Genomic DNA, 20066 nt, shown 5'->3' with positions numbered 1-20066 from the left:
AACGGATGATTATCGAAAGATACCAAACATGCATACAGCTGGACTTTGGAATACTTAATCTTTGGTGATGGTAGTTCTAAGGAGTCAGAAACTGGTACACTCTCATCCTGGCATTACAGGAGAATTAACAGTTGTTAGACTGCACGAACTGCTATTTTGACGACTGAAGAAAAGTTTGTGGCACTGCGAACAGCAGAGATGGTGCAATATGGCCGACTCGGAGCCGAGGTCAGTACTCATACGAAGCGGCGTCTACTATTACACAAGATCTCTCGCAGGAGAGATGAATTCTGAAGAAAGATACGAGTTACTCAGGTCAGAACATCAAAAGCTGGTCAGCAATGATCCTCCTCCATCCTTTTCAAAATTGACGTTTGGCCGCTCAAAGATCATTGGTCGACTGCTGTTTATATCCAAATCCAATGTGAACAAATCCAATTGGTTAGATTTCCGGGAGTTCACCGGTGCTACTATGAGGCACAGTTGCGGCCTAGAAAGGAATGCGATGAAGGATTCGTATGGAGGCCTACGCCGTATTGGGTTTCCCACTGCCAAGCAATTGGGGCTTACTGCACACCGCCGGGGAAGATTACGAATGGTAGGTAAGAAATAAAGTCTTACTTGCAAAAAGGCACTACTTTTGGAAGTAGAGCTGCATGTCTTTGTTTTGCAGGACGGAACGATCGGCCCACACGGGTATGCCTTGTGATTTGACCATGTTGCACCACACAAGCTCTGTGAAACGCAAACACATGGACCGCTACGATGACATGGCGATTAGTCCGCCATTAACGCCAGTGTGAGGCGCTCTCTGATCCTAGAGCTGAAAATACGAATGTAACGTCGCGCTGGTGCGTGAGTACAGGATTGCGGTCATCATGACCATCCATAAAAGCCTCTCTCCCTAGCTCTACATTGTCTGTGTTGTTATTCAAATCCAGAGTTCCGACTTAGCTCTCGACTTACCTTCGATTGAATCCCGATAATCCATCTCAACTCTGATACCCAAACATGTTTTCCACCAAGCACCTTGTCTCCCTCCTCGCTATCGGCTTCCATACCGGAATCGCCGCTTGCCAAGAATACGGATCCTGGCATGTCCAGATCAACCTCTCTGGCGGGGCTCAAGGTCACAGATTGGGAGAGCTTCATGCTGTTCACTCAAGCACACCGAATGAGGAAAGCTACGCAAGATGGCTCTACGACCCCGCGGTGGGATACACTGTCTACACGGCCGAGGACCCGACCTTGAATAACACTTGGATCGACAGCGTTGGTGTCCATAGTACGTATACCCTAAGCTAGACAAACTCGACGAAGCTTACAGTCTTGCAGCTTTTGAGATTCAGCAGGAGGTTCTCGGCGTTCCCCTGAAGGGTTCTGGGCCGATCGAAATGTTTTTCAACACCAACGGGAACGGTAGAAGCGCCTTTGGAAATGCTACTATCCCCTCCCAATTGGACAATTGAGATCTTGATGTGTCGACAGTCTCGAATCCAAGAATGAGTAAGACACAGTCTCGCAGAGTGGCAGGTGGTTAAGAAATCATGAAATATTCAAGGGGCATGGACAGGGTATTTGATACATGTAATACTATGCATAGTAATAGGTCTCAAAATCAATAGTTGGCCTAAGAGATTTCGCAAGTAATATCGTCAACACATTTGGAGACTCATAGGGTCAGATTATTAAATATTTTGTGATGCGAAAGTCGTCAGTGTCACGACATCTGACAGACCGCAGAGAAGCACTCATAGCGGGTTTATCCGCCCATTTACCTGGAGTGTTGCTGGTCTCCATTGCGTTAACACCTCAACACACAAAGGATGTGGGCCGATCGGCCCACGGCCGTCTCCCAGATCTATCCCTCTGGCGTATGTCAGAGGCGTTTGCCCAGAAAGATCTTTGTGCCGTGTAGACGGCTCCGCACCGTTTTCCAACAGAGTCCTCGTGATCTCATGATACCCGTTTATAACCGCAAGGTGGAGCGAGGTTTGGCCACGATCGTCTCGGATGTTAACATCAAGCTTTTTGGAGACATGTCCTTGAACAATGTCTTTACGCCCATACTCAGCGGCAAAATGCAGCAGTGTCTTTCTCTGGGTTCCGTAGTAGCGCTCCCAGTGTGAATCGGGTATGTGGCAACCTTGGTCCACCAGAACCCAAGCAATATGCGGATATCCACACCACAGCGCCGCTTCTAGAACGTCCGTGTTAGACTTCTCGAAGTAGAAGTTGATGTCTGCCCCTTTCTCTATGAGAATATCGACAATTATTTCAAATCCAACGCAGGTACTCTGATGCAGACATTCATTGTAGTCCTGCCGTACCCAACGCGCGTCGACCCCATGAACAAAAAGCATTTTGACGATGGCCTCAAATCTCTCAACGACATCTTGTTCAAGATCTTGTCCGTATTTGTTACGCATCTCAAAACGGTCCATATCATAGCTGACAATGACAGCCCGGGTTAAATACCGATATTTTCCCCCTGGCGAAGTGGCATCCGCACCACTTTGAAGGAGCAATTGGGTGACTTCCACGTGCCCAGCCTGCGATGCCGCGTGAAGCGCATTGCTGTACTTCCAATTCTGCCCTTCCAACGTAAGATCATACTGTTTATTAGGGTTGGCACCAAGCTCAAGCAAGAAGTTTATCACTTCGATGTCCCCTTTTGCGGAAGCATTTACGAGTGCTTCATTGAAATCAAGCTCCTCCGCAGTTAGGCTTGCTCCTCGATCCTGTAAGGTTTGCACAACGTCTCGTTTTCCAGTAGCGGCGGCAGCCTGAAGTGGACCTATGCCGGTTTCCTCGGTCAAAGTCCCCATTGTGTCGAGAATCATCTCAATGAGGCAATCGTCATATGTGTTTATGGCATCCTTGAGGGAATTGCTGTCGAGTGAAATACGATTCTGACAAATATCAAGTATAGTTTGAACGGCATGTGTGTGTCCCTCACGAATTGCCGTAGATAAGCTCTCGTCCAAGTCTTCATTGGCTCCATTGTTGATCAGGATATGAACGATATCCTCGCGGCCTCTACGACAAGCGCTGAGAAGTGCATTCCCATGAATACCGCTGGAAGAGTTGGCACTTGCTCCGCTTTCCAGGAGTAGCTGTACTATGCTAGCTTTGCCGCCGTAAGAAGTGGCTGCCAGCGCACTGCCGTAACAACCACCTGGTGCGTTTACGTCTGCGCCGTGGTTGATGAGTAACAACGCCGTGTCCTCGTAGCCTTCGTGACAGGCTGCTTGAAGTGCGTTTCCGTAAATAGCGGGAATGTTGCCATTCTCGTCGGCGGGAGACCATAGCTTTGCAAAGTTTTGGGGCATCTCTGACTCCTTTGGATCTTCATGACTTCCGATGTTGTTGTTTAGGTTGGCGCCCTGATCAAGCAAAGCATTGATGACCTTCTCATGGCCCTTGCTCGATGCTGCTATGAGGGCACTGCCGTAGATCGGAGATGATGCGTCGACTGGGGCTCCTCTTTCGATAAGGAGGCGTACAACTTCCACATGCCCTCCGTATGAAGCAGCCCCTAAAGGGTCTCCATACCTGGTGTTGTGTATGCTGATATCGCTGCCGCCGTCAAGCATTGCCTCTACAAGGGCTACGTGTCCTTGGTAACACGCTACCGGTAGGCCAAGATTGACGTCTACACCTCGATGAAGCAGCATCTCGACGGCGTGCATGTCATTGTCCAGACAAACAATTTCCAAGAAGCTATGGTTCTTGCAAGATTCTCCTGCGACGGTATGGAGACTCGCTTCGAAGTCGAGAAGCATCTGCACTGACTCCCAGTCGCGCATCTTATAAGCTCGAAGCAGGGGGTCGTCGAATCTATGACCGATTGGATAATGGCGCCTAGCCACTCTCCCCGTATCGGCGCCCCGTTCAAGCAACAGCCGTGGAATATTTCTGTGTCCCTCGTAGACAGCCACCTGTAGAGCCGTGTCATTTGATCTTACAGAATCAGCGTCTGCGCCAGTGTCGAGTAGTAGGCGCGCAAGACTCTCTTCCCCATGCCGACAAGCACTGAAAAGAGGGCCGCTCCCACTGTTTCCAGGCCGTGCTTCATGTGAATTGACGTTGGCGCCTCTATCGATCAGGAGACGTACGATATCATCGCGACCGGCTCGAACAGCACCTTCCAGCGCCGACTCGTCTGCGCTCTCAGAGTCGTTGACATCGAATCCGTGATCGAGCAGCAACTTTATGATCTCTACTTCTTGCTGACCATGGGGGTTGTAGAAACGCTGGAGAATGCCATTATTTTTGGCCCAAGCATTATTCGGTCCCACGCCTGCATCCAAAAGCATCCTGACGGCGCCGACATGGCGGTTCTTGGCTGCTACCCAAAGAGCCAACATTGCATGCCCATCTTGCTCCTCGTCAGCTAATGAGGCACAATCATCTCGCTCTGTGCTTCTGCCAACAGAAATACCGGCGTCGAGAAGGATCCGCATGATACGTTCGTCGCCATAGGCCGTAGCAGATTCCAGGGCATCCCCAATCTGATTTGGCAGCAGCGTCAGACTTGCTCCGTGCTGCAGTAGAAGAGAGACAATCCTCACATCACCATACGCGGCAGCAGACTCGAGTGGTGATTCAGAGTATTCACCCAGTCCGTTTACGTCAGCGCCCTTGTTGAGAAGAAGGCGAACAATCTCCACGTGGCCGTATGAGCAAGCCAGCTGGAGCACGTTGACTGACATTCCACCTGGAGGTTTCATGACTGCTCCCCAATCGAGCAACAACCGAACGACCTTCAGATGCCCATTGCTGCAGGCCCATCCGAGGCTGGTCTCGTACTCAGCAGTCATTGCGTTAACTTCCGCATTGGCGTCCAACAAAAGCTGAACAATCTCGACGTAGCCTCCGCTGGGGGCCACGTGTAGAGCTGTCAGATCGAAAGGGTCCTTCAGGTTTACATCTGCTCCATTTGCGATCAGAAGATCCACGATCTTGATGTGTCCTTTGTCTGAGGCTACCACGATTGGGTAACCTTGTCGTCCGCCTTGTTCATTGACGCCAACATGTTGCGAAAGCAGGCTTTTGACTTCCGAGACGAGGCCATACAAGCAGGCATAGTACAGACCCGAAGCGGGTTCCCTGATCTTGAATGAGGCCTCTGGATCAAACATGACAAACCAATTCTCATAGGCCACGTTGTCAGATGACAAAAAATCGAGAATCAGGCCACCATTTTCAGCCCCATGGCCGAGAGACCGAGATGCAGCTGCGTGGCCCAGCCATGATTGTGCGCTATAGCTGGCAAATGGAAATGCTTCTTCGATCTGATGTTTTGTCATTGCATCTTTGATCTCTGAAAGATATGCCACGCAGATGTCAGCAAGGGACGCCCGGGAAATGGACGGCTCAATGAGTGGCCGCAGCTCTGCATGGAGCCGATCCGAGGTCAGATATTCCTTCACTGAGAAGTGGGCGAGTCGCACTTCTTGCACTTCTTTGTATCCATCGAGCTGGTCCCTTGCGCGCTTACGCGTCCGCGCCAAGAGCAGCATACTTGGGCAATAGAGACAGATCTCAGTAGGTCTGGGCATCCTGAAGGCCGGGTCAAACTTGGGAGACTCGTTCAAGTTCACCGCGAGAGCGTCAGCGAGCTCTTCAACTGTAAATGGTCTGTTAGAGAAAGCAAGGAAGCGGAGAACGGTGGTGGCATTGGATTTATTCTCCTCTGGTATGTCCCGAATCATTCGATGATAGGTTTCATCGAGATCCCTGGGTAGAGAAGACAGCTCTTTGAGAAGAGTACGATGATCAATGCACCTAGCTAACGAACCGAGTTGACAGGCTGCCCATCGGAACCTAGATCAAATCAGCGCTGCTGTTTCGTGCGGCTACTGGTAGACTTACATTCCATCAACTTTAGCCATCAGTGTCAACTCGATCTGTTCCAATGTTGGGGTCCCTTGCCACCTGTCGAATCTTCCACCTGGTCGAAGTTCATGGCGAATATAAGCCTGGATATCATCTTGAATAAGACTGTGCTGAAGTGAAATAAAACACTCCTTCTGGGCCCATTCGGTAAAAGACCTTTCGATATCTTCCACTGATCGGCTTGTAACGAGAATATGAGTAGACCCTACGGTATCCTGCTTCAGTTCTTTGATAAAGGAGAGAATACCGTCTACATAAGATCCGTCTCTGGTCGTACATTCATCAAGGGCGTCAATGATAACCCAAGTCTCGTCTGACTGATTCAAGATTTTGACGAGACAGTCATAGAGCTGCTGGTTTGTCGGCTGCTCATCTCTTCGCGCAGGACGTGACTTCCATAGGTCATGTATACACGCCTTTGAGGCCTCGTTCTTCTGAGAACACTGTTGGATCAGAGAACGGAGCAAGCTGTCGAGAGTCTGTTTCGAACTGTCGTTGAAGTCAAAGCAGAAATAAGCAAGGCAAGCCGATGAACAAGTAGACCGAACGTCTTCAATCAAAGTCGAGCTCAGAACTGTTTTTCCGCAGCCCGGGATTCCAGATACCCAGAGAAATGCACTCCGAGTTGCTTTCCAGTCCCGATATATCGGATCCTCTAGAAGCCAGGACCCGGTTCCCTCGTGGTGACTTTGCATAGCCAATTTGTGGTTGCTTGACTGATCCGGCGCTCTCAGCCACGACATCACCTCATCGTCTTCCCGATTACTAAACATTGTCTCTTGGAAATCATGCATTTCTTGCTTTACTAGATTTAACTCAGCGAGACTTCACCTGCCGGGTCTCGACTTTCCACTAACCTGACTCAACGGCGTCGGCTAACTTCTTCTCTGCTTCAACCTTGCTCGGCAAGATCTTTCCTAAAAGGTCCTTGGCATAGGCAGCCGCAGTCATCGCGGCGTATCCATGCCAGTTATCGTTCTTGTGGGTGTCCGAGTAGTCGCAGATACCCCTGACTACCAAACAAGGGAAGTGGTTCATAAGGCCTGCGGCTTCCATCTCGAAGCAAAGCACGCCCTTCTCCGCTGCGAGACGGTCCCGGACTGTGGCATCTTTCATGAGCTGATTCGCAGACGCGATAAGACCGTAATGAACAGCGGGGTCGTCATCGCCCTCATCTTCGTCTCTCTCCGCGCGGAGGACGATATTATCCGAATCTGTACCGCAACCCGCCGTGCAGTCCCCAGTACCGCTAGTGTGAAGGTAGTTCGACTGATAGAGAACATCGGTGCTTGGGTCTGGCCGTCTATACTTCCGGAGTCTCTTGTTCTTCCCCGTGATATCTGTGACTGCCTCTTGAATATTGTGGCCTTTGCGTTCGTACTGCGCCTGCAGATTGGTGACCGCAGTTCGGACGACGTTGGGAGGCTGGTCCAGATGTCTCGTGTGCTGGAAAGCTTTCTCTTGAATCGTCTTGCCAAAGTCATATTCAAATACACCGCTATTACCGCCGCGAGGGGCGCTGACGACAATATCACCGAGGCGTATGTCGTTCTTCGAGCTCGGGGCGCCGCCGCCGATGCCAACCATCAGGCCAATCCTGATGTTGGGGAATGAATGAACCATATCCCTGGCAACCGTCGCTGCCGAACTGGTTCCATATTCACCATCTGGAAGCACCGCGATGACCACGTTATGCTGCCCAATCCGACCAAAGGCGTAGCTGTTGTTGTCATGTACAGCAGCGCTGATTCCTTCGGCGTCGTGTTCCTCGTCTAGGAATTCCTGTGCGGCGACGAACTCGGGCTTGATGGCGCAAATCCAGCCGACAGTGTACTGTTCGGCAGACATTGTCAGTGTCGGGTGAAGAGCGAGAAGGGGAATTCAGAGTCGAGTAGAAAGCGCGCGCGCATCAAGATGGACATGGCAAAGAAAATTGCGCAAGACTGCCATCAATAATTTGAAAATGCAGGCAGCGAAGATTGAAGGAAGGACCAGGCTAAGGATGAACTCCGGCCACACTGCCCTTTAGTATGGAGACATGGGATTGATTCTCTCCCTGCTCAACTGGGTCGGGACGTGGCCTGCAGATATGCCCCCTAATTGCTTTGGCGAGGCGAAGCAGGGGCTCGACAGTCAAATCAGAGTCCATGGCTTGCAAGAGAAAGTGGGAGGCCAAGTGTGCACCGAATGACAACGCTTGATGTCCCCTGCGTCTCACTGCATCTGCCGGGAATAATACTGTCACACCATCAGCACCACTCTCATCGTTCTGTCTACAGTGCTGTCCAATGATTAGGCAGGAGAAGTGGTCGTGACTGTCACTGTGCCGCATTCGACATACTTCAGCTGGGCAAGCCCAGAGACAGCCTAATTTCAATTTCGCAGCTTACGCCAGCCTGAAGACTTAGCTCTCGCGTCTTGACATCATCAGGGTCGAACAACGTTGTAGTTAAACCATCAGCAATCTGTCAGGCATGGCAGATAAACCGAATGCCAATTTGAAGAGCAGAAGGGCAGATGAGGAATCTCTCGAGAGCCTCCAAGAATCCTTGGGCCACATCTCTCAGTATTGGAAATGCTCAAAAGTTTGGCTGGAGACGGTCTCAAAGTGGTCTTATTAACCCTCTCCATTCCTGTACATAGAGGGCAGGATGCCTCAGTTAGCTAGCGATCCTTGTCTATCATTAGGCCAACTGAAGTCAACCTCCTCCATGCAAACATGGTCTAAATTCTGTAAGTGGTAGAATGAAGGTGCGAGTTAGATTAAATTGATCAAGAACGCATCCACAAGGCGTAAGCAATTGCGTCGAACCCGAACCCATCGAGGCACCCGATCTTCTGGAACAGGAGAAGAAAAGGATTATGTTCATTCATGAGGTCTCTGCGAGTCTATTCGAATAACCTGAAACTGATTAGGGATTACAGTATGAGCAGAAAGCCTGGTGATTTTGATGATGAGACTGTAAGGTCGCACCCAGTCGGCGTGGGTGGCCTACTTATCTGAGGGGTCCAGCGGAACTCTGCTGCAGCTAATCGCGGATGCGATGACGTCCGCAGGGTTCTAGCGCATTGTTTTTAGGGTTGGTCTCTGTGGAAGACTGAATTCAGAGCAACTGGGGTTCAGGGAAAAGCTTCACGCAGGCTTTTGTTTTAGTGCTGGCGCTTACACTGACAGGCCTGTGAGGTCATGAGCCCACCGCGACTTGCTCTTCCTCATCACAGGCATCTTTCTACTAGGTCAACTCAGCTACATGGATGCCTACATGGATGCGAGACTTGGGCGAAGCAATTACACTTACGTATTTTACTGCCATCTGCTTCTTATGCATGACTAAGTTGGTGCTTGAGGCGTCTAATATAAACGGCGGGGGGCGGCGGGTGCGGGGAATATTTTAGAGCCCGTGACACTAAGTGCTTCGTGCCATCCAAACACTGATTCTGCGAACGCCGCGGCGTTTACAAAATTTGGCATGCAACATCTCTTTCACCATTCATGTCATGAAATCGCAATGACGAACATCCAGCCCGGGCAAGAAGCGCAACAGGGGAAACCACCCCAGCTGCCAAATTCGGATCCAGAGAATGCCTCCATGCAAGATCGGGCTATGGAGCAAATTGCCAGCAGTTACCGGTCCGGCAAATCGGTGGCGGCCGATAATACAGGCCAATACCGCACTGCGTGCTTCAGCTGTCGGGCAGCGAGACAGCGCTGTGATCGGCGGAAGCCCTGGTAGGATGCCTTGCGTATTGATGGTCTGCCTATGCCGGTGCTGACCTGCTCTGCAGTTCGCGATGTACTTCGCAGGGGCAGACATGCAGTTACCCTCTTCGATCTAATAGAGGCCGTAAAGAAGGCAGTACCAAGTAAGTTCACTGCATCTCATCGATGACAAGCCATGCTCAAATCCAGCCAGTAAACCAGACAGTCTCGAGAAGCTCCTAGCTCGCATAAACGAAAGCCCTGTGAAGGACCAAGTCATCGCAGCCATTGTCAAGTCTCTGAACAATGGCTCAGACAACTTGTCCCCGCCCTTGACTGATTCGCCTGGTTTCCAAAATCAAGGGCTTGAAATGTCTGTCAACACGACTACCCGCTCGGAGAGCCCTGATTTACCAGACACTACTCAAGTACCATGCCCGTGCTTCAAACTTGAGAGGGAGAGTCACGTAGTATCCCCCTTACAAATCATGGCAGCGGCTATTGCTGCGGACCTACCAACAACATCACTGTGCCCAAGTCACACATCTCGTTCCAAAGACGGAAATGGCTTGGATGAGCGTCTAGTGGAGTATCTTAGTAAGATGCTCTCAAAGCTTCTACCGTTGGATAACTTGCTGATGCTAGTCGACCTGCAGCTCCTCGATCAACTCATCAGAAAGATTGGCACGTGTTGGCATCTCAGTCCAACAATACTACGTTGAAACTGGAGTCAACAGCATGCGATCCTGTAACCGCTCGTCTTGTCGACCAAAGCGATGTCTCGCTCTATTTCGACTTGTACGTGGTTCTTCTACGAATGCTATCGCGAGTACTGATCAAACCTCTCATGCAGGTTTTTCAAAATGCGCAACCCACTAGTAGGACTGCTTGATCCTGTCCTCCACACCCCTGAAAGTGTTTACAATGCATCTTTCACTCTCTTTTCTGTCATTTGTGCTCTCGGTTGCGCAATATCAACTCGGCCTCGTGATCGTATACTGTACCCAACGCTTCTCTCCCTGGCTGAGGCGAGCATGATGTGGTCCATTGCTGCATCTGTGAAATCGCTCGAAATCATTCAAGCGATTATCTGCATGAAGTACTGGGCACCATTGCACCAAAGACAGGCAGACGATCCATATTGGCTTCATCTGGGTCATGTACGTCGACGTCGTGTTCTGGTTGGAGCCTTGGTCGATTTGAACTGACAAACTACCAGGCGGCGCAGCTTGCGAAAGAACTGGGGATCAATCGGCCTTCTGCCGTGACTGAACAAGCCAACGCGCTAGCCCCGGATGCCAGCAACGAGTTCAAAGAACGAATGATGCGCAATGTTGAAAGAACTTGGCTGTATGTGTTCATCGCCGACAAAAGCTTTGGCATTACGACGGGTCGCTCCCTCATTGTCGGTTGGAACGAGTTGCCGCCATGCCCCTGTCAGTGGTGGAAAAAGCCTATGACGAATCCATCAGACCGCATGATCAGTGGGCTCATTGAAATAAGGGTCCAATTGGTAAGTTTTCACTCTGCATTCATCCTAGGAGTGACACTAAACATGCAAGTAGCTGGAAGCCTTGAAACAGCTAGGGCGAGGTATCAAAACCCCTGAAGCTGTTCTAAGCTGGCACTCAAAAGCCTTCGAAGCCCTGGAGAGCACTCGAAATAAGGCATGCTCAACAGATGACCCCCGAATCGCAACCTCGCTGCCCATTTTGGCTTTCTACATGGACCACAGTATCATGGTCCTGAACGCACAGGCAATGAGAGACCTCAAAAACATTGACGAAGAGGTCAGGTGTGCAGAATTTCTAACAGTATCTCGGAGGGCATTCGATGTGGCGCGGCGCGCGTTGGAGCTTGCGCTCTCAGACCCAACGATGCGCGAACTCAGATTAGGATGGCATAACAACCAATTCATCATGGTTGCGCATGCAATGACGGAGATCCTTCATGTAAGTTGAAATCGAAAAGGAGGAGAACGAGCGACCTCTCTCCGGCTGTTTGAAAACCTATAGCTGATCATGATGCTCAGGCTATCAAGCGCGGAAATCTGCCTCCGGAGGATGTCGTTGATGCTGCGACCAAAGTACGGTCGGTACCTAGGTATTTGGAAGACATGGCGCAGGAACTTCCAGATACATCTGCTGTTCACTTTTATACCGCATTGTCTCGCGTTTTTGCTTCTCAGGTCGAGAAGTTCGTCAACGTTGAGGACCAGAACACAAATCAAGACGCCAGTATCGACACAAATCTGTTCGTGCCAGAATGGCTGAAAGAGGTGAATGGAGGCTCTTTGGATCCTGCTCTGTGGTTTGATGTAGGGTTTCTGAGTGTAGAACAACCAAGCTTTGGCAGTGCAGATCTTGGAGGAGTAGAGGACTTGGACAACTTGACATTCAATTGATTATTTGACAGACTAGACGGACACTTTGGACGACGAAATCAAAACGAGAAAATCAAAACTTGATTCAAGACATGTTGAGCCGTCTTTCTAATCTATCAAGACTGGTTTTTGAACGCTAGTCTGATAAAATTCCTTCCACTTTTGTAACACCGACCTAACATTTTTCGACTTTGTCGCAACCACGAGTAGAATCATTACTAGAACCGTCGTCTACCTTGCGACAATAGCACGAGGAGCGCACCGTTACGTCTGCCAAGTTGACCGCGAGCTTGAGTGGAAGCTCAAGCAGCCGTGCCTCGTCATTCCGACCGAGACGTGTCAGACATTCGTGGTACCCATGCAGTGCCCAGACGTTGTTGGGATGTTGGTGGCCGCGAGGTAGTGAGGCAAGGAAGCCCAGATCCTCAGCGTACGTCTTAGCCGCCTCTTCGACGTGACCTTGTTCTAGAGACAATGCAGCGTAGGCGTGGCGAGTCGGCTGCAACCACCCCCAAGGCTCACTATACTTGAGGTTGTCATCAAGTTGGATCGACTTCCGCAAGTGCTCAAATGCCAGATCAAAGTTTCCTCGGCGGTACTCCAATTCACCTGCAAGCATAGCCTCGCCAACCTTAAGTGTCTCGACACACTGGTTGGGATAGTCGTATCGCGATGAGGGCACATTGGCATAGGCCTTGGCGAAGAGTTTCTGTTCACTCTCGGCCTCTGGTACACGACCTGTGGCTGCAAATGCCACTCCCCTCGCGTAGTGGAGCGTTGCGGTTGTGACGCAGTACAACGTCTGGTTTTCAGGGATTCTCATAAATAAAATCTCGTCCCAAAGACCGAAACGGATAAGGACATGGGTGCGGACACCAACGAAAGCCTCAAGCCAATCAGCCATGGGAGGTGACTCAATAGCCAGCAGCTCTTCGGGCAGGGCCTTCTCCATCAGGTCGCAGTTCTCCAGAGCCACTTTCGATTGGCCGGAGAGCATAGCGGCATAGATGAGCGAGTGATAATTGTGAGCGTGGTAAAACGTGTACAGATTCATCCTCCCAATCTTCGCAAAGAACTTGTTGTCTGCAACAACAGCTGCAACGTTGGCGGAGACCGCGCTCCGGTAGTCGCCGATCAAGACATCAATGTGGGATGGCATATGATTGAAGTGACCACCATCGGGGACCAGATGTCGAAGCTTGTCCGCAGAAGGTACCGCAAGCTCGGGTGTTCGGGACATTTCCACGAGATGAATATGAAGATGCAGCAGCCCCGGGTGCTCGTCGGCACCTTCTAGGGTAAAGGCATGCTCAAGAGCTGCCATGGCGTCGAGAGTTCTAGCATTGGCACTGGGTTCCCCGCTGTACGGATCCCACATTCCCCATGGTGTCAGGTTCATGAGAGCGTCAGTGTAGAGAACAGCTACGTCAATATCGTTGCCATAGTTTTCGTACACGGATTGCATGGCGCTGGCGTATGCGTCGTTCCAGGCGGAGTAGCCTTGCTCGTTTGTCGGCTGAGGCTGAGGGTATCGCTGGGCAATCGCGCGGATCAAGGACTGCTCAACGGGGCTTGCTCCGTCAATCCGCTCCAGAGCTTGGCGAGATGCCTTGTACGTTTCGTTGAGCGCAACCTTGAGCTCAATGGGGTCGAACAACCGCCATGCTTTATTGTAATAGGGTCCCCGAGTGTGCGCCAAGCCCCAATAGCCCATGGCACAATCGGGATCTGCAAGAATGGCTTTCTCGAAGCATTCTGAGGCCTCGTTGTTGTTAAAACCATAGGCCCAGATAAGTCCTCGATCGAACCATCGTTGAGCCTCCAAGCTCTTGGTCGTGATAGGACGATGGTACTTTCCAAGGTTGAAGTATCCGTCGCCTTTGAGCATGGCTGCTGTCATTTTCGCAAGCGTGGTATTGCTGAGAGTAGATGAAGAAGTATGAAATTTGAAAAGAGAACAAAGTATGATGGATGTACGATTTCGTATGCACTTGGACTTCTCAATGTTGCAAGATGGATGGAATAAAGAGTTTGAAAAACGTCAGAACTCTTTAAATGCAGCAATGAGTTGCCCAGACCACATTTAAGATTCGTTGGCTCCGCTCGTCGTCTGTACGTTGATTGCGGCGTCTAAATAAGTTGCCGCAAACGTTTGTGCGCATGGGCTCATACGCAGACAGAAGTCCTTAGTGAACGGGTAAATATATTTGATTACCTATCAATCATATAGAAATTCTCATGAAGTTAACCTGGTTTTGGGGATCGTTTGACTGCACAACGGCTGCATTTGGGACATTGCTCCAGCTGTTCACCACGAATAACCTAATATCAATTCAACGTCTTTGCTTTTTGTCTTTTATCGTATTGCATCTGGGCAAACCATTGCTATTCAACAGGTGTTTCTAGATTACACAGCCTATACGCGATTGCATCTCGGACGGGTCATTAGTCCACTGCTAGATTCGGGCTCCTTATTATCAACTTCCTCACCGCCCACAGTAACAACAGCTTCGCGCAAGCTACCATTCGCGCCGGTCACGTCTAAACTAGGCAGCAAGACCACCGTCGACCATCAAGATCTGGCCGGTGATAAAGGACGCCTTCGATGAGGCCAGGAAAGCCACTGCCTCGGCGATTTCTGCAGCCTCTCCCCAGCGCTTAAGCGGCGTCACTGCAGTGGCGCCCTCCAGCAGCGCTCGCGTCGGCGTCTCCATCATCGGCAGCACCATACCGGCGTTGATAACGCCGGGTCCCACGGCATTGGCCCGGATGCCGTGATCAGCTTCCTCGGTCGCGAGCTGGCGCACCATCATGGCCACTGCCGCCTTGGGCGTGGCCGAGAGCGCATCGCACGGCACGGTGCGATTCACCGCGCTGGTGATCAGGGCGACGAACGAGCCACCCTTTCCCTCTCGCAGTACTGGCACGCCGGCCTTAGCGATATTGTAGAAGCCGTAGACGTCGGTTTCGATGACGCCGCGGAAGGACTCCTCCTTGAACTCCGCTAGCGGGCCCGTATCGAACACTAGGCCGCCGGCGGACACTACCGTATGCACGCGCTTGTATGTGTCCACAGCATGCTTGAAAACGGCCTCGACCGCCTTGAGGTCAGTAACGTCGCAGGCTATCGCGCTCGCCTGGCGCCCGAGTTTGCGCAGCTCCTCTACCAGGGACTCGGCTTCGGCGCGGCGCGACTGGTAGGTGACGACAACGTTGGAACCGCGCTCCGCAATCAGGCCAGCGCTCGCCCGACCGAGGCCGCCCGAGCCGCCGAAGACGACGGCACAGCCTTCGCCAAATTCGGGTTGGGTGACGCCAAAAGTCATTTTGTTTTCTCCTCGATGGTTATTCGGCGTTAGGTAGTTACGTAGATCGAGTGGTTGTTGAGTGGTGTGGATAGGGCCTTGAGGGACGGAATACTCTCGATTTCATTCAGTATAAATACTTAAACAATCAAAGAGGTGTGTCCAGACCTACACAACTCCATATGACTGACTCATGCCCCATTGATGCCATTGAAGGTATCGTTGGAACTCATGGATACCAGAATCCGCACCACCCCTGCGTTTTCCTCCGATTCGTAGAAGAAAGGGACTTTCGTCGAGTATTGAGGGTCAAACGAGAGTCTGACGAGGATCAATCTGGCGATTGACAGGGCCCTTACCAATCGGCCCCCCCTTGTTGCGCGGATTCTGGCATTCGTAAGTTTCTACAATAGCTCGTTTTCAATCATTTAGCAACACGTGTACTACGTTACCCCATCAAGTCCCTGGAATGCGCACCGCATTTGCGGGACTGGAAATATCACGGCCGAGCTCGCCTGATACGGGAGTCCTACCCGGTGGATGCGGGGCGCCAATTGGATAGATGATTCAACCTCACATTCAGGATTCGATTGCTCCGTCGTTGAATGAAACGCGTGGGCTGGCTAGAGCTTAGCTAGCCGTACTTGAACTGTCAGTCTTCCTCTTAGCCGGAAGATACAACAGGGGCTGCTAAGACTGCGCGCGTAAACTAGAAGAACAACAAAAAGAACGCAAATACCAATGTGATCAAACTTTGGTCTGTATATAACCAGTCTAAGTTAGATATCTTTCTAAGCTATCTACGGAAACGATCCCTTCAACCTTAATAGGGATCTTGAACGTTGACTATAGACAATTGATTACCCACATGCATATCCTCATGACTTAATAGACAGACTGTGACATGAACGACACATTGGCAAAAAGTGGTTATCACACAAGCTTGACGGCGAACTTATGTTTTTGGCGTTGAGGTCTTCGTAAATTTTGGGCGCCCGTAACACTTCGGATGCACAGCTTTTCTCTATCTCAGGTGCTTCAAAACTTCAAAACGCCTATGGAGTACAGGGGCCAGCGTTGCGGAAAGTGGCTCCGTTCACCAAATTGCCACGATCCAGCCCGACACCACAATTGCTGTTAACGTGTACCGGGTAGTTCACAGCTCCATGAGGGACCGTAGCGTCTCTCATGGCTCGAGTACTGTCGTAAGGAATGTAGACGCTGTCGACGACTTGTTGATTGATGTTCAAAAGTTCGATCTGGCATGCCGTTTGCTGAGCGATTGTTATGCCGGCAAAGCACGTCGATAGGATGACAAGCTCTGTGGCTCTCATGTTGGAATATACGGAGAATGAGGTATTTAAGGATAATAGATGTGTTCTGTGAAGAGTCAGTCGATGGGATAACAGGATTGGTGAGAATGACGAGGAGGAAAAAGTCTTAAATATATAGCAATTCTGTGGCGGCTCAGGTGCGTTAGATGACTCTCTACACCATGACTCGGTGGTATTCAGAAACTGCCCCCATATCAGGAGACTTCGCCCAAGAACCTACCGGGGATGGATACGAACCTCCCCTTTCCTGAGGTGCATGGGACAAGAATGCTTGAGACACGTGTGGCTTAGATTATGTGTATGAAGCAAACTTACTTCAGAGTTAATGACTTTCATATCCATAGCTAAGATAATGCGGGACTTCGCGAATCCAGTCATCGAATCCGGTTGATACCCCCCATCGACCTCCATATAACGCTCGGAAAGGAAGAGGTCCACCATCGTCGTGGAGATGTATGGTTCGTTGACAAGTAAGTGCCCCTGCCAAAATAGGTCATGCCATTCTTACCGTCTTAGATAGCCTAGAAGTTTGTTTCTTTTCCAGGGTCTGTTTTCCCCTCGCTCTGTGAGCCTTCGAAGGGGTCTAGGCCGTATCGATATTGTCTCAGAAGAGTTAGCAGGAAGCCCGAGTCAAGCAAGGTTTAGATAAAGTGAGCTGCTAAACCGGGGGAAAATATTAGGTGCACGAAATACGGCCATTTCAGAGATGATTTTCAAGCCTTCGACCGTCTATATCGCAAGTCCATAGCACGTTCAGTCAGGTTGTCCCAGGAAAATGTGTCATATGAGGTAAATTATCCGGCGTTAATATGGTTCAAAACCTAAAGTCGACGAAGCCGACGAGGGCTGGATTACTCCGCGAGGTAAAATTGCCATTTTCGATCAATTTTCTGGTTGGTCCAGCATTCCCGCGGGATACAAAAGCCTTTCACTTAAGTAGGGGCTTCTAGGATTAATTGGGTTTCACAACGATAATGGTCAACGCTCGTATGATGCCACCGAACACGGCGCTAGTTCAGCCGCCAGGGAGTAAAGCAGAGGTATTTTCGAATACGTCACGCGTCACACGGACTTCTCAAGCTTACTTCATAAGGCGCGACCGTGTTGATAAGCAGCCGATGACCAAGAAACTGTAGCGCCAGTCGGAAATCCGGAGCAGAGAAGAGTTTGGTCTATGTCTTGAAGATCACTCTCGAGAGGGTAAATAGCGAGTCTAGTGCCCTTGCTCGTTTCAGACATCGTGGAGCCTGACTGGCTGAATCGATGGATGACAAGGAACCAGGGTGTGAGGTTGGCTGCGCGGCATTCCCAACCGTCAGAGCAGACGATGCGGACAAGGCATGAAAGGGAGAGTGATTATTAGAGTCGCTCGATAATAGCGAATAGATTCTTCGTGACTGAGTAGTGCCTAACCACAAGTAGGAGTTTGCGATACCAACATGCGTTCTTAGTGGGGAGACGGTGCATGATGCGCGATGATTCATCGCGCGCCAAGCCAGATGCGGAAGGAGATCTCACGGGAACCTCTCGCGGTTGGCTATGGTGCTGGTTGCACAACTTGCATCTTCCGCCTACAAATACACATGAATAGCTCTGTATGCCTTCGAATGAAAATTAAACATCTTACTTTTCATTCTCTCAATAGGTCACAGACACGGCCCATACTTTGGCTCTGCTGATTCTCGGTTCTCCTGTGCTATTTCCATATTTGCCAGACAAATCACGCTAGCACTGATTACATCGCCGTCAAAGTATCGAGTAATATACCTACTCTTGGGATTACTTCAAATTGTGCGACATAATGACCGTCAACAGCGGCACCAATCAAACTTGCGATCCGCCATATCCCATCCCCAAGGGCCTTCGCATGATCCCACTGGACCAGCTCGATCTTCGGTCAGACGCTGAAGTGGACGCGATCATCAAGTCAGCCCCGCCAGTCACATCCACAAAGAATCTCTGGTTCTTTTGGAACTCAGGCTACGACGATTTACACCCATACGCGAAGCGTAATGTTCGCACCTGGCACCGTCGGTTCTCCAGGCAGGGTTGGACAATACGAGTTATGGACCTCGAGCCTGAGTCATCTGGATATATCGGGAACTGGATCGACATAAGAAACCCAAACAACGTGCCCATGGCGTTCACGAATGGCGTCCTGGACGGGGAGTTTGCCACCCAGCACTACTCCGATCTCGTTCGCTTTCCTCTGCTGCTCAAGTACGGCGGAATCTACACGGACGTAGGGTTCATGCAGATTGGCGACCTTGATAGGTTATGGGAAGAAACTATCGCCAACCCACAAAGTCCTTTTGAAGTATTGTCTTACAATGCCGGTGGTCCCCGAGACTACAGCCTCCTAAACTACTTCATGGGAAGTCTTCCCGAAAACAAGTTCTGGCAAGCATGTCATGATCTTCTCTTGAAATTGTGGGAGGGAAAAGCAAATACGGAGGGTCTACACGGGCATCCACTCCTCAAAGGGCTGCCCTTGATGGGAGAATCGTTCAGCAAATCGGGAGACACGAGTTTGAGCGAAAGATTGACAGACTACATCATCCAAGGACAAGCGATTACGATGGTTATGAGTACAGTCGACAAAGAAAGAGGTTGGAACGGCCCTGAATATGTCACAAAGAAGATATTTGCGCCGGATTACATGGTTGGGAGTCAGTTGATCAACGAATATACGAACTGGAATGGAGTACAGGCTTTCAACCTCATGAGCCTAAAGGTGGCGCGGCTTGGAGAGCCGGAGTCGGACGATCAAAAACTGGCACGGAAAATCGCGGAAGATTGTCTCACGAGAAGCTTTGGCTTCAAGCTAGCACACGGCTTGATTGTTCAAGTACTCGGACCTACGTTGGGAAGCTTGTGGAGGAAACATGAAGGCAGCGATGTGGTGGAAGGAACGTACGCCCAATGGTTGAGGTATGGCATGGAGAGATGGTGCCCAGACCATTTGCCGCAAAGGGAAGATTACGAGTTAATGGAACCTGTAAAGGTTGGTTCTTTGTTGAGAGAGAAATAGACTATTCTAATAGCTAGATAATCACAATGCTCGCACTTACGATCAATATCACGGATGGGAATATGGGGGCTGATGGATGTTCTTCCCATCAAACTTGACAGACATCCGGCGAAGGAGTTCATGGTCGATGTCTTCCAGAACTCGAGCATTAACTGGCGTCCCCCATTTGGACCTTTCATGCCAAAACTTTGCATTTTCAGGCAAGTCATGATGTTCTTCCTTCGACAGGATGTTGTGGTTGTTTGTGAGGAACACTCCACAAGTTTTGCAAAATGATTTCCAGAGAATTTTGTGGCTGAACTTGTATCGCCCAATGTCCTTTCGTCTCCTATCAACTCAACGTTTTCGTCATTAGGGTATACCCATGCCTAACCGTTCTTCGATCGCATTAGCAAGCTACCAAAACAAATTC

The 20066-nt window shown here is 50.4% G+C and overlaps 7 protein-coding genes across 7 annotated transcripts; 3 read left to right on the top strand and 4 right to left on the bottom strand.

Moving 5' to 3' along the window:
- Window positions 1–1011: 1011 nt before the first annotated feature.
- On the top strand, window positions 1012–1469 carry CGCA056_v010226 (uncharacterized protein; the record flags this gene model as incomplete). Its single annotated transcript, XM_037325473.1, has 2 exons — window positions 1012–1285; window positions 1336–1469. 2 exons carry the CDS (start codon window positions 1012–1014, stop codon window positions 1467–1469), a joined length of 408 nt encoding a protein of 135 aa, XP_037176775.1.
- A 392-nt stretch (window positions 1470–1861) lies between these two features.
- Window positions 1862–7749, bottom strand: Ank3-4 (Ankyrin-3; the record flags this gene model as incomplete). Its single annotated transcript, XM_037325472.1, has 5 exons — window positions 1862–1869; window positions 1931–5632; window positions 5804–5829; window positions 5878–6706; window positions 6759–7749. 5 exons carry the CDS (start codon window positions 7747–7749, stop codon window positions 1862–1864), a joined length of 5556 nt encoding a protein of 1851 aa, XP_037176190.1.
- A 1734-nt stretch (window positions 7750–9483) lies between these two features.
- priB-2 (Protein priB) lies at window positions 9484–12005 on the top strand (the record flags this gene model as incomplete). Its single annotated transcript, XM_037325471.1, has 8 exons — window positions 9484–9631; window positions 9688–9765; window positions 9812–10198; window positions 10258–10399; window positions 10455–10761; window positions 10821–11114; window positions 11167–11553; window positions 11634–12005. 8 exons carry the CDS (start codon window positions 9484–9486, stop codon window positions 12003–12005), a joined length of 2115 nt encoding a protein of 704 aa, XP_037176777.1.
- A 154-nt stretch (window positions 12006–12159) lies between these two features.
- CGCA056_v010223 (uncharacterized protein) lies at window positions 12160–13884 on the bottom strand (the record flags this gene model as incomplete). The annotated part of the gene is made up of 1 exon (XM_037325470.1): window positions 12160–13884. The coding sequence occupies one exon, from the start codon at window positions 13882–13884 to the stop codon at window positions 12160–12162; it is 1725 nt and encodes a 574-aa protein (XP_037176188.1).
- Window positions 13885–14530: 646 nt separating this feature from the next.
- Window positions 14531–15310, bottom strand: fabG-17 (3-oxoacyl-[acyl-carrier-protein] reductase FabG; the record flags this gene model as incomplete). The annotated part of the gene is made up of 1 exon (XM_037325469.1): window positions 14531–15310. One exon carries the CDS (start codon window positions 15308–15310, stop codon window positions 14531–14533), a length of 780 nt encoding a protein of 259 aa, XP_037176772.1.
- A 1034-nt stretch (window positions 15311–16344) lies between these two features.
- On the bottom strand, window positions 16345–16623 carry CGCA056_v010221 (uncharacterized protein; the record flags this gene model as incomplete). The annotated part of the gene is made up of 1 exon (XM_037325468.1): window positions 16345–16623. The coding sequence occupies one exon, from the start codon at window positions 16621–16623 to the stop codon at window positions 16345–16347; it is 279 nt and encodes a 92-aa protein (XP_037176774.1).
- Window positions 16624–18424: 1801 nt separating this feature from the next.
- On the top strand, window positions 18425–19654 carry FCK3-3 (putative glycosyl transferase FCK3; the record flags this gene model as incomplete). Its single annotated transcript, XM_037325467.1, has 1 exon — window positions 18425–19654. The coding sequence occupies one exon, from the start codon at window positions 18425–18427 to the stop codon at window positions 19652–19654; it is 1230 nt and encodes a 409-aa protein (XP_037176773.1).
- Between the last annotated feature and the right edge of the window lie 412 nt (window positions 19655–20066).

The sequence above is a fragment of the Colletotrichum aenigma genome, assembly GCF_013390185.1.
Source record: "Colletotrichum aenigma strain Cg56 chromosome Unknown KSG_Cg56_contig06, whole genome shotgun sequence".
NCBI lineage: Eukaryota > Fungi > Ascomycota > Sordariomycetes > Glomerellales > Glomerellaceae > Colletotrichum > Colletotrichum aenigma.
This window is presented reverse-complemented; position numbering and strand designations above follow the sequence as displayed.